Source organism: Dendrobates tinctorius, unplaced genomic scaffold (assembly GCF_039654945.1).
Source record: "Dendrobates tinctorius isolate UK_male_01 unplaced genomic scaffold, ASM3965494v1 ptg000226l, whole genome shotgun sequence".
NCBI lineage: Eukaryota > Metazoa > Chordata > Amphibia > Anura > Dendrobatidae > Dendrobates > Dendrobates tinctorius.
This window is the reverse complement of record NW_027361893.1, coordinates 3,109,733-3,123,243: the sequence shown is the minus strand read 5'-3', so window position 1 is coordinate 3,123,243 and position 13,511 is coordinate 3,109,733. Positions and strand designations below refer to the sequence as shown.

Below are 13,511 nucleotides of genomic sequence, written 5' to 3'. Positions count from 1 at the left end.
GTTTAAAAGCACAGCTGAAAACAGTTTGGCTTATTAGAGAAGCTATAAACCTGACCTTCCTTTGAGCTAGTTGAGAATCTGGAGCATTACATTTGTTGATTCCATTATACTCTCAAAATGGCCAGAAAAGAAGAACTTTCATGTGAAACTCGACAGTCTATTCTTGTTCTTAGAAATGAAGGCTATTCCATGCGAGAAATTGCCAAGAAACTGAAGATTTCCTACAATGGTGTGTACCACTCCCTTCAGAGGAGAACACAAATAGACTCTAACCAGAGTAGAAAGAGAAGTGGGAGGCCCCACTGCAGAACCGAGCAACAAGACAATTACATTAGAATCTGCAGTTTAAGAAATTGACGCCTCACAGGTCCTCAACTGGCAGTTTAATTAACCCTCTGTCAGGAACAATGGATCTGACAGGCGCAGCTCTTCTACTTTCATTTCTCCCTTCTCACCAGATTTTCAGGAAACCCCCTCCCTCTAGATAGTCTCCTGGCTCTAGCTGATGTGTGAAACCTGATACCACAGTTGGTCTGCAGAGCTTCAGGAAGGAAGATATAGCTGTGCTGGCTTCTCAGGCTCATTGGTCCCGAACACATCACACTTTATAAGGTTGGCATGTAATGTTTTTAGTCATTACTATTGTTTATTTATCTTGTTTTATGAATGTATAGAGAAAGGTTTGTGTATATTTCATATAAATAAGGCAGATTTTCTTACAAATGAAAGTGTACGTCTCAGGAGTTTTGAAATTTGTGTATATCAAAGTTATTACTTTTATGTTGAGTAAATGGGTTTGTTTTGCACCTGATAATGTGTAGTCTCTTTTATTACATCCCTATGAAGGTCTCTGATCACTTTTAGATCACTGAAATTGAGAAAATTAGATATTCTAGGCATTTTTCTAGCCTGCGCTTGACAAGTACATTGTTCCATTACGAGTTAGTGCGAATATTGTTCCTGACGGAGGGTTAAATAGTACACACAAAACGCCAGTGTCAACGTCTACAGTGAAGAGGCGACTCCGGGATGCTGGCCTTCAGGGCTGAGTGGCAAAGAAAAAGCGATATCTGAGACTGGCTAATAAAAGGAAAAGATTTATATGGGCAAAAGAACACAGACATTGAACAGAGGAAGATTGGAAAAAAGTGGTATGGACAGACTAATCCAAGTTTGAGGTGTTTGGATCACACAGAAGAACATTTATGAGATGCAGAACAACTGAAAAGATGCTGGAAGTGCCTAACGCCAACTGGCAAGCATGGTGGAGGTAATGTGATGGTCTGGGGTTGCTTTGGTGCAGGTAAAGTGGGAGATTTGTACAAGGTAAAAGGGATTTTGAATAAGGAAGGCTATCACTCCATTTTGCAACGCTGTGGACAGCGCTTGATTGAAGCCAATTTCAACCTACAACAGGACAATGACCCAAAGCACACCTCCAAATAATGCAATAACTATTTAGGGAAGAACCAGGCAGCTGGTATTTTATTTGTAATGGCATGGCCAGTGCAGTCACCAGATCTCAACCCCATTGAGCTGTTGTGGAAGCAGCTTGACCGTATAGTATGCAAAAAGTGCCCATCAAGCCAAATCAACTTGTGGGAGGGACTTCTGGAAGCATGGGGTGAAATTTCTCCAGATTACTTCAGCAAATTAACTGCTGGAATGCCAAAGGTCTGCAATGCTGTAATTGCTGCAAAGGGAGCATTCTGTGACGAAAGCAAAGTTTGAAGGAGAAAATTATTATTTCAAATAAAAATCTTTTTTTCGAACCTTGTCAATGTCTGTACTATATTTTAAATTCATTTGGCAACTCATTTGATTAATACAAGTATGAGTTTTCATGAAAAACACAAAATTGTCTGGGTGACCTCAAACTTTTGAACGGTAGTGTAAGCATCCGTATGCCGAGATTTTCTTACGGGCTTGCAAAATGGACATATCACGGAGCCCAATGACACACCTTCTCATTCAAAGAGTTTTCTTTATTTTCATGACTATGAAAATTGTAGATTCACTCTGAAGGCATCAAAACTATGAATTAACACATGTGGAATTATATAATTAACAAAAAAGTGTGAAAACAACTGAAAATATGTCTTATATTCTAGGTTCTTCAAAGTAGTCACCTTTTGCTTTGAATACTGCGTTGCACTCTCTTGGCATTCTCTTGATGAGCTTCAAGAGGTAGTCACTGGAAATGGTCTTCCAACAGTCTTGAAGGAGTTCCCAGAGATGCTTAGCACTTGTTGGCCCTTTTGCCTTCACTCTGCGGTCCAGCTTACCCCAAACTCGATTGGGTTAAGGTCTGGTGACTGTGGAGGCCAGGTCATCTGGCGTAGCACCCCATCACTCTCCTTCTTGGTCAAATAGACCTTACACAGCCTGGAGGTGTGTTTGGGGTCATTGTCCTGTTGAAAAATAAATGATGGTCCAACTAAACGCAAATCGGATGGAATAGCATGCCGCTGCAAGATGCTGTGGTAGCCATGCTGGTTCAGTATGCCTTCAATTTGGAATAAATCCCCAACAGTGTCACCAGCAAAGCACCCCCACACCATCACACCTCCTCTCCATGCTTCACGGTGGGAACCAGGCATGTAGAGTCCATCCTTTCACCTTTTCTGCGTCGCACAAAGACACGGTGGTTGGAACCAAAGATCTCAAATTTGGACTCATCAGACCAAAGCACAGATTTCCACTGGTCTAATGTCCATTCCTTGTGTTCTTTAGCCCAAACAAGTCTCTTCTGCTTGTTGCCTGTCCTTAGCAGTGGGTTCCTAGCAGCTATTTTACCATGAAGGCCTGCTGCACAAAGTCTCCTCTTAACAGTTGTTGTAGAGATGTGTCTGCTGTTAGAACTTTGTGTGGCATTGACCTGGTCTCTAATCTGAGCTGCTGTTAACCTGCGATTTATGAGGCTGGTGACTCGGATGAACTTATCCTCCGCAGCAGAGGTGACTCTTGGTCTTCCTTTCCTGGGGCGGTCTTCATGTGAGTCAGTTTCTTTGTAGCGCTTGATGGTTTTTGCCACTGCACTTGGGGACACTTTCAAAGTTTTCCCAATTTTTCAGATTGACTGACCTTCATTTCTTAAAGTAATGATGGCCACTCATTTTTCTTTACTCAGCTGCTTTTTTCTTGCCATAATACAAATTCTAACAGTCTATTCAGTAGGACTATCAGCTGTGTATCCACCAGACTTCTACACAACACAACTGATGGTCCCAACCCCATTTATAAGGCAAAAAATCCCACTTATTAAACCTGACAGGGCACACGTGTGAAGTGAAAACCATTTATGGTGACTACCTCTTGAAGCTCATCAAGAGAATGCCAAGAGTGTGCAAAGCAGTAATCAAAGCAAAAGGTGGCTACTTTGAAGAACCTAGAATATAAGACATATTTTCAGTTGTTTCACACTTTTTTGTTAATTATATAATACCACATTTGTTAATTCATAGTTTTGATATATATGTACATACATACATGTAATTGAGACACATATATATACACTCACTGGCCACTTTATTAGGTACACCAGGCTAGTAACGGGTTGGACCCCCTTTTGCCTTCAGAACTGCCTCAATTCTTCGTGGCAGAGATTCAACAAGGTGCTGGAAGCATTCCTCAGAGATTTTGGACCATATTGACATGATGGCATCACACAGTTGGCGCAGATTTGTCGGCTGCACATCCCTGATGCGAATCTCCCGTTCCACCACATCCCAAAGATGCTCTATTGGATTGAGATCTGGTGACTGAGGAGGCCATTTGAGTACAGTGAACTCATTGTCATGTTCAAGAAACCAATCTGAGATGATTCGAGCTTTATGACATGGCGCATTATCCTGCTGAAATTAGCCATCAGATGCCTGTTCTTAGCTGAGAGGAGTGGTACCCAGTGTGGTCTTCTGCTGCTGTAGCCCATCTGCCTCAAAGTTCGACGCACTGTGCGTTCAGAGATGCTCTTCTGCCTACCTTGGTTGTAACGGGTGGCAATTTGAGTCACTGTTGCCTTTCTATCAGCTCGAACCAGTATGCCCATTCTCCTCTGACCTCTGGCATCAACAAGGCATTTCCGGCCACAGAACTGCCGCTCACTGGATTTTTTTTCTTTTTCGGACCATTCTCTGTAAACCCTAGAGATGGTTGTGCGTGAAAATCCCAGTAGATCAGCAGTTTCTGAAATACTCAGACCAGCCCTTCTGGCACCAACAATCATGCCACGTTCAAAGGCACTCAAATCACCTTTCTTCCCCATACTGATGCTCGGTTTGAACTGCAGGAGATTGTCTTGACCATGTCTACATGCCTAAATGCACTGAGTTGCCGCCATGTGATTGGCTGATTAGAAATTAAGTCTTAACACACAGTTGGACAGGTGTACCTAATAAAGTGGCCAGTGAGTGTATATTTATAGTTCATATAGTTCTACATAACCTAATAGCCGCTAAATCAATTGCCGGCTTCTGTAAAATTATTACAAAACCCGAAATGAAATGACATATGGTTTACATACAGTAAACCATTTTATTTCATTTAGTTTTTCATATGCCCTCAATCACTGGCTTTCCCTCTCTGGTTGAGAAATTACCACGGGAGCCCAAACAAATTTTTTCAACGAATTAACTCCTTAATTTAACACCTACATGTCCCAAATTTTACACACATACCCTAATATAATTATTAGGCAAAGACATAAAAACTTAAATGAAATGAAATTGTTTACTGTATGTAAAACATGTGTCATTTCATGTTGGGTTTTGTATTGATTTTACAGAAGCCAGCAATTGATTTAGCGCAGGGGTGGGGAACGTCTGGCCCACGGGCCATATACTGCCCGCCATATCATCTTGTGCGGCCCGCAGTCACTTTCCCCATTTTTTGGCCGCGGGTCCTTTAAGAGGTGCGCGCGGTACTGTGCCGCGCTTTTCCCATCAGTGCTCAGCAGGGCCATATTTGCCATTTGCCCCCTCCATACCTCCTCCAGCGGTGCCTGCACTGCAGCTCTGATGGTCCTGTGTGAGTGTGCGGTCACACGTGGTACCGCTCATTAAGATCATGAATATGGACTCAACTCCACTCTCATAGGCCCATATTCATGACCTTAATGAGCGGTACCATGTTACTGGTGATTGCTTGCTCACACACACACACAAACAGGAAGTACTTATACCCGCAGCAGAAGGGAACGGACCAAGCCACGGCATGGGTGAGCCGTATGGAATGAGCGACGGCGGCGACGCGGCGGGGGACAGAATGAGCCCGGGGGGATAATGAGTGTTGAGGGGGTAGAATGAGCCAGGTGGAGATTGGGGGCTGGGGGGGATGAGCGCTGGGGGGGGGACAATGAGCGCCGGGGGGGTAATGAGTGGAGCCTGCACTGGGGAGACGGCTGCACTGGGGAAACGGGTGCACTGGGAAGATGGCTTAAAGTTCAGCGGGGTTCAATCTGCAGGCGCCAAGCAGGATTCAAACGCTATTAACCTATATCTGCAGGGTAATAGCGTTTTTACAGGTGACAGGTTCCCTTGAAATTATTTTGCTCAGTCATGATTTTTATTTTTCAAATAGGTTCAGGTAGTGGTGAGACAAAATGGCCAGTGTAAAGAAAAGAAAAGTTGATGCAGAGTGTCGTGGTTTTCAAGATAAATGGACAAATGGTTATTTTTTTGTTGAAGTCAAAGGCAAACCTGTGTGCCTGGTTTGTGCTGATGCATTAGCAGTAATGAAAAAAGCCAATCTGGAGCGTCATTACAGCACAAAACATGCAAAGCTCAATGAATTGAAAGGCCAACTGCGTCTGGATAAAATCAATGCACTTCGACGGAGTTTGGAAACGCAACATCATCAATACCTCCCAATATCAAACGCCTCAACAAAGAGAAGTCATTCCAGCCATCACATTAGGTAGGAGTTATTTAAATGTTTGACTAAAAATAGTTGGCTAATGTTTAAGTTATTAATTAGTGATGAGCGAGTATACTCGTTGCACTGGCTTTCCTGAGCATGCTCAGGTGTCCTCTGAGTATTTTGGCGTGCTTGGAGATTTACGTTTCGTCGTCTCAGCTGCATGATTAATGGCTTCTGGACAGGCTGAATACATGTGAGGAATGCCTGTTTGGTAAGGAATCCCCACATCTATTCAGGCTGTCCAGCAGCCGCAAACCATGCAAATGCGTCGACAGAAACTACCGTATTTTCCGCTTTGTAAGACGCACTTTTTTTCCCCCAAAATTTGGGGGGAAAACAGGGGTGCGTCTTACAAAGCGGACATGCCTTACCTAGGCTGTGATCGGGGGCGTCTGGCGGTTGCTGGCCGCTGCTGCGGGTGTGTCCGGTGCCGCGTTGTGTGCCCGTCGATGCCCGGGGCTCTGCCAACATTGTGCGACAGGCCAGAGCCCCGGCATTTCCTCAGTTCCCTGTGTGCCGGTAAAAAGATGGCCGCCGGCGCGTGCGCAGATGGGATCTCGGGACCCAGTTCTCGAGAGATGAGATTTGAAATCTCATCTCTCGAGAGGTGGGTCCCAAGATCCCATCTGCGCACGCGCCGGCGGCCATTTTCCCTGGGTTCCCTGTGTGCGCGCGGTGGTGCCTGCAAAAAAATGGCCGCCGCGCGTGCGCAGATGGGATCTCGGGATCCAGCTCTCGAGAGATGAGATTTCAGATCTCATCTCTCGAGAACTGGTCCCGAGATCCCATCTGCGCACGCGCCGGCGGCCATTTTTTTTTTACCGGCACTTCAGCGCACATATACAGGGAACCGAGGAAATGCTGGGGCTCTGGTCTGTCGAACAATGTCGGCAGAGCCCCGGGCATCGATGGGCACACAACGCCGCACTGGAGCACCCGCAGCACCGGCTTCCAACCGCCGGACAAGTGGAGAAACCTGACACCAGCACAAGACTCTGCAGCAGCAACAGCACACATCGGAGCCCCCCCTCATCCCTGAATGCGGCCTGCAGCATCACTCCATGCCTGCCTCCTCCAGCAGCAAGCCTGGGACCCCTCTACACCGCAGCCACCAACCCCGGTAAGCAATAAGATGCAAGGATTATAAGAGGCACCACCATTTTATTAAAAAATATTTTTTTCTTATTTTTCTCCTCAAAAATTGTGGTGCGTCTTATAATCCGGAGCGTCTTATAAAGCGAAAAATACGGTAAATCTCTGAGCACGCCAAAATACTCGGAGGACACCCGAGCAACGAGTATACTCGCTCATCATTATTAATAATTTTATACGGCCCCCGAACGCTATTATAAAATTCCAAATGGCCCTCGGCAGAAAAAAGGTTCCCCACCCCTGATTTAGCGGCTATTTTGCTATGTAAAACTCTATGAAATATAAATATATATATATATTCTATGTGTCTATATCTCTTCTTTCTTAAACCCGTCAGTGTGATTTTACTATATCGCAAAATGAATTGACGGCTTTCGTTAAAAGGCACCGGATGCGTGTTTCTCGCAAGTCACACATCTGGTCCGTGTGTAATCCGTATATTTCTCGCCCCCATAGACTTACATTGGCATATTTTTAGAGGAAGATGCCGACAATTGCAGCATGCTGTGATGTTTTCAGCCCCTAAAGGACGACCGAGAAATATATAGCTAATGGGAGCTGCCCCAAACATTGGTCTGAGTGCAATGCGTGGTTTTTGCGCCTCTCACTCGTCCGTATTTATCTCTAGTGTGACTCCGGCCTAATGGGGAATCTCCAGCACTTACCTCCACCCGCAGAGCCGCACTCCACATAGAGAATAATGGAGCCTCCAGCACCGACCTCCAACCGCAGAGCCGCACTCCACATAGAGAATAATGGAGCCTCCAGCACTGACCTCCACCCACAGAGCCGCACTCCACATAGAGAATAATGGAGCCTCCAGCACCGACCTCCACCCGTAGAGCCGCACTACACATAGAGAATAATGGAGCCTCCAGCACCGACCTCCACCCGCAGAGCCACACTCCACATAGAGAATAATGGAGCCTCCAGCACCGACCTCCACCCGCAGAGCCGCACTCCACATAGAGAATAATGGAGCCTCCAGCACCGACCTCCACCCGCAGAGCCGCACTCCACATAGAGAATAATGGAGCCTCCAGCACCGACCTCCACCCGCAGAGCCGCACTCCACATAGAGAATAATGGAGCCTCCAGCACCGACCTCCACCCGCAGAGCCGCACTCCACATAGAGAATAATGGAGCCTCCAGCACCGACCTCCACCCTCAGAGCCACACTCCACATAGAGAATAATGGAGCCTCCAGCACCGACCTCCACCCTCAGAGCCGCACTCCACAGAGAATAAAGGAGCCTCCAGCACCGACCTCCACCCGCAGAGCCGCACTCCACATAAAGAAAAATGGAGCCTCCAGCACCGACCTCCACCCGCAGAGCCGCACTCCACATAGAGAATAATGGAGCCTCCGACACCGACCTCCACCCGCAGAGCCGCACTCCACATAGAGAATAATGGAGCCTCCAGCACCGACCTCCACCCGCAGAGCCGCACTCCACATAGAGAATAATGGAGCCTCCATCACCGACCTCCACCCGCAGAGCCGCACTCCACATAGAGAATAATGGAGCCTCCAGCACCGACCTCCACCCGCACTCCACACAGAGAATAATGGAGCCTCCAGCACCGACCTCCACCCGCACTCCACATAGAGAATAATGGAGCCTCCAGCACCGACCTCCACCCGCAGAGCCGCACTCCACATAGAGAATAATGGAGCCTACAGCACTTACCTCCACCTGCAGAGCCGCACTCCACATAGAGAATAATGGAGCCTCCAGCACCGACCTCCACCCGCAGAGCCACACTCCACATAGAGAATAATGGAGCCTCCAGCACCGACCTCCACCTGCAGAGCCGCACTCCACATAGAGAATAATGGAGCCTCCGGCACCGACCTCCACCCGCAGAGCCACACTCCACATAGAGAATAATGGAGCCTCCAGCACCGACCTCCACCCGCAGAGCCGCACTCCACATAGAGAATAATGGAGCCTCCGGCACCGACCTCCACCCGCACTCCACATAGAGAATAATGGATCCTCCAGCACCGACCTCCACCCGCAGAGCCGCACTCCACATAGAGAATAATGGAGCCTCCGGCACCGACCTCCACCCGCACTCCACATAGAGAATAATGGAGCCTCCAGCACCAACCTCCACCCGCAGAGCCACACTCCACACAGAGAATAATGGAGCCTCCAGCACCGACCTCCACCCGCAGAGCCGCACTCCACATAGAGAATAATGGAGCCTCCGGCACCGACCTCCACCCGCACTCCACATAGAGAATAATGGATCCTCCAGCACCGACCTCCACCCGCAGAGCCGCACTCCACATAGAGAATAATGGAGCCTCCGGCACCGACCTCCACTCCACATAGAGAATAATGGAGCCTCCAGCACCGACCTCCACCCGCAGAGCCACACTCCACATAGAGAATAATGGAGCCTCCAGCACCGACCTCCACCCGCAGAGCCGCACTCCACATAGAGAATAATGGAGCCTCCAGCACCGACCTCCACCCGCAGAGCCACACTCCACATAGAGAATAATGGAGCCTCCAGCACCGACCTCCACCCGCAGAGCCGCACTCCACATAGAGAATAATGGAGCCTCCAGCACCGACCTCCACCCGCAGAGCCGCACTCCACATAGAGAATAATGGAGCCTCCAGCACCGACCTCCACCCTCAGAGCCACACTCCACATAGAGAATAATGGAGCCTCCAGCACCGACCTCCACCCTCAGAGCCGCACTCCACAGAGAATAATGGAGCCTCCAGCACCGACCTCCACCCGCAGAGCCGCACTCCACATAGAGAATAATGGAGCCTCCGGCACCGACCTCCACCCGCAGAGCCGCACTCCACATAGAGAATAATGGAGCCTCCAGCTCCGACCTCCACCCGCAGAGCCGCACTCCACATAGAGAATAATGGAGCCTCCAGCACCGACCTCCACCCTCAGAGCCGCACTCCACAGAGAATAATGGAGCCTCCAGCACCGACCTCCACCCGCAGAGCCGCACTCCACATAGAGAATAATGGAGCCTCCGGCACCGACCTCCACCCGCAGAGCCGCACTCCACATAGAGAATAATGGAGCCTCCAGCACCGACCTCCACCCGCACTCCACATAGAGAATAATGGAGCCTCCAGCACCGACCTCCACCCGCACTCCACATAGAGAATAATGGATCCTCCAGCACCGACCTCCACCCGCAGAGCCGCACTCCACATAGAGAATAATGGAGCCTCCGGCACCGACCTCCACCCGCACTCCACATAGAGAATAATGGAGCCTCCAGCACCGACCTCCACCCGCAGAGCCACACTCCACATAGAGAATAATGGAGCCTCCAGCACCGACCTCCACCCGCAGAGCCGCACTCCACATAGAGAATAATGGAGCCTCCAGCACCGACCTCCACCCGCAGAGCCACACTCCACATAGAGAATAATGGAGCCTCCAGCACCGACCTCCACCCGCAGAGCTGCACTCCACATAGAGAATAATGGAGCCTCCAGCACCGACCTCCACCCGCAGAGCCGCACTCCACATAGAGAATAATGGAGCCTCCAGCACCGACCTCCACCCGCAGAGCCGCACTCCACAGAGAATAATGGAGCCTCCAGCACCGACCTCCACCCTCAGAGCCGCACTCCACAGAGAATAATGGAGCCTCCAGCACCGACCTACACCCTCAGAGCCGCACTCCACAGAGAATAATGGAGCCTCCAGCACCGACCTCCACCCGCAGAGCCACACTCCACATAGAGAATAATGGAGCCTCCAGCACCGACCTCCACCTGCAGAGCCACACTCCACATAGAGAATAATGGAGCCTCCGCCACCGACCTCCACCCGCAGAGCCACACTCCACATAGAGAATAATGGAGCCTCCAGCACCGACCTCCACCCGCACTCCACATAGAGAATAATGGAGCCTCCGGCACCGACCTCCACCCGCAGAGCCCCACTCCACATAGAGAATAATGGATCCTCCGGCACCGACCTCCACCCGCACTCCACATAGAGAATAATGGAGCCTCCGGCACCGACCTCCACCCGCACTCCACATAGAGAATAATGGAGCCTCCGGCACCGACCTCCACCCGCACTCCACATAGAGAATAATGGAGCCTCCGGCACCGACCTCCACCCGCACTCCACATAGAGAATAATGGAGCCTCCGGCACCGACCTCCACCCGCACTCCACATAGAGAATAATGGAGCCTCCAGCACCGACCTCCACCCGCACTCCACATAGAGAATAATGGAGCCTCCGGCACCGACCTCCACCCGCAGAGCCACACTCCACATAGAGAATAATGGAGCCTCCAGCACCGACCTCCACCCGCACTCCACATAGAGAATAATGGCGCCTCCGGCACCGACCTCCACCCGCAGAGCCGCACTCCACATAGAGAATAATGGCGCCTCCAGCACCAACCTCCACCCGCAGAGCCGCACTCCACATAGAGAATAATGGCGCCTCCAGCACTTACCTCCACCCGCAGAGCCACACTCCACATAGAGAATAATGGAGCCTCCGGCACCGACCTCCACCCGCACTCCACATAGAGAATAATGGATCCTCCAGCACCGACCTCCACCCGCAGAGCCGCACTCCACATAGAGAATAATGGAGCCTCCGGCACCGACCTCCACCCGCACTCCACATAGAGAATAATGGAGCCTCCAGCACCGACCTCCACCCGCAGAGCCACACTCCACATAGAGAATAACGGAGCCTCCAGCACCGACCTCCACCCGCAGAGCCGCACTCCACATAGAGAATAATGGAGCCTCCAGCACCGACCTCCACCCTCAGAGCCGCACTCCACAGAGAATAATGGAGCCTCCAGCACCGACCTCCACCCGCAGAGCCACACTCCACATAGAGAATAATGGAGCCTCCAGCACCGACCTCCACCTGCAGAGCCACACTCCACATAGAGAATAATGGAGCCTCCGCCACCGACCTCCACCCGCAGAGCCACACTCCACATAGAGAATAATGGAGCCTCCAGCACCGACCTCCACCCGCACTCCACATAGAGAATAATGGAGCCTCCGGCACCGACCTCCACCCGCAGAGCCCCACTCCACATAGAGAATAATGGAGCCTCCAGCACCGACCTCCACCCGCACTCCACATAGAGAATAATGGAGCCTCCGGCACCGACCTCCACCCGCACTCCACATAGAGAATAATGGAGCCTCCGGCACCGACCTCCACCCGCACTCCACATAGAGAATAATGGAGCCTCCGGCACCGACCTCCACCCGCACTCCACATAGAGAATAATGGAGCCTCCGGCACCGACCTCCACCCGCAGAGCCGCACTCCACATAGAGAATAATGGAGCCTCCAGCACCGACCTCCACCCGCACTCCACATAGAGAATAATGGAGCCTCCGGCACCGACCTCCACCCGCAGAGCCACACTCCACATAGAGAATAATGGAGCCTCCAGCACCGACCTCCACCCGCACTCCACATAGAGAATAATGGCGCCTCCGGCACCGACCTCCACCCGCAGAGCCGCACTCCACATAGAGAATAATGGAGCCACCAGCACCGACCTCCACCCGCAGAGCCGCACTCCACATAGAGAATAATGGCGCCTCCCGCACTTACCTCCACCCGCAGAGCCGCACTCCACATATATGGCTGCTCTGTGCGCACAGGACCTGTGATGAGGTCACAGGAGGGGAGGAGTCAGGGGTCACATGATCTCCGGAGTGCAGACTTGGAGCCTTCTCCTCAGTCAGTGACCTTCCCGCCATTATTCCCCCTCACTACTGGCACAATTCCCCCGCGCCGCCTTTTCTACACAGTGTTGTGTGTGGAATGTAACGTGTGATTTCTCTGGAGACAAATAGACCCCACACATGAGGGAATTATCACCAGTTACCGGATGGCTACTATATGGCGGCATATGATTGTGTTATCGACTCCATACCAGGAGCCAAAATGCCGAAATCTCACTTGTTTAACCGTTTCCAGAGTCCGGCTGAAGCCGGCGTCATACTAGCAAGGAATACAGAACCCAACAGGATAGGAGACATGGTTTACATACAGTAAACCACCATTGCATATCAGTAATATTGATATATATCCCTATTAATGTTAGTAGTGTGTGTGTGTTACATTTTGGAGCTGTAGGTGTATTTTAACGCCTTTACTCCCAAGGGTGGTTTGCACGTTCATGACCAGGCCAATTTTTACAATTCTGACCACTGTCCCTTTATGAGGTAATAACTCTGGAACGCTTCCATGGATCCCGGTGATTCTGACATTGTTTTCTCGTGACATATTGTACTTCATGTTAGTGGTAAAATTTCATTCAAATAACTTGTGTTTATTTGTGGAAAAAATGGAAATTTGGCTTAAATTTTGAAAATTTTCTAACCTTGAATTTTTATGCCCTTAAATCACAAAAAACTTAGTAAGTAGCATTTCCCACATTTACT

The 13,511-nt window shown here is 50.0% G+C and overlaps 1 protein-coding gene across 1 annotated transcript in view; it reads right to left on the bottom strand.

Annotated features, from left to right (window-relative positions):
• LOC141059314 (uncharacterized) overlaps positions 1 to 12,787 on the bottom strand; it is a 150,880-nt gene extending 138,093 nt beyond the window's left edge. The window contains exon 1 of the mRNA XM_073555641.1: positions 12,676 to 12,787. Coding sequence (XP_073411742.1) covers positions 12,676 to 12,702 — 27 coding nt within the window. The 5' untranslated portion in view covers positions 12,703 to 12,787. The remainder of the gene's footprint in view (positions 1 to 12,675) is intronic.
• Between the last annotated feature and the right edge of the window lie 724 nt (positions 12,788 to 13,511).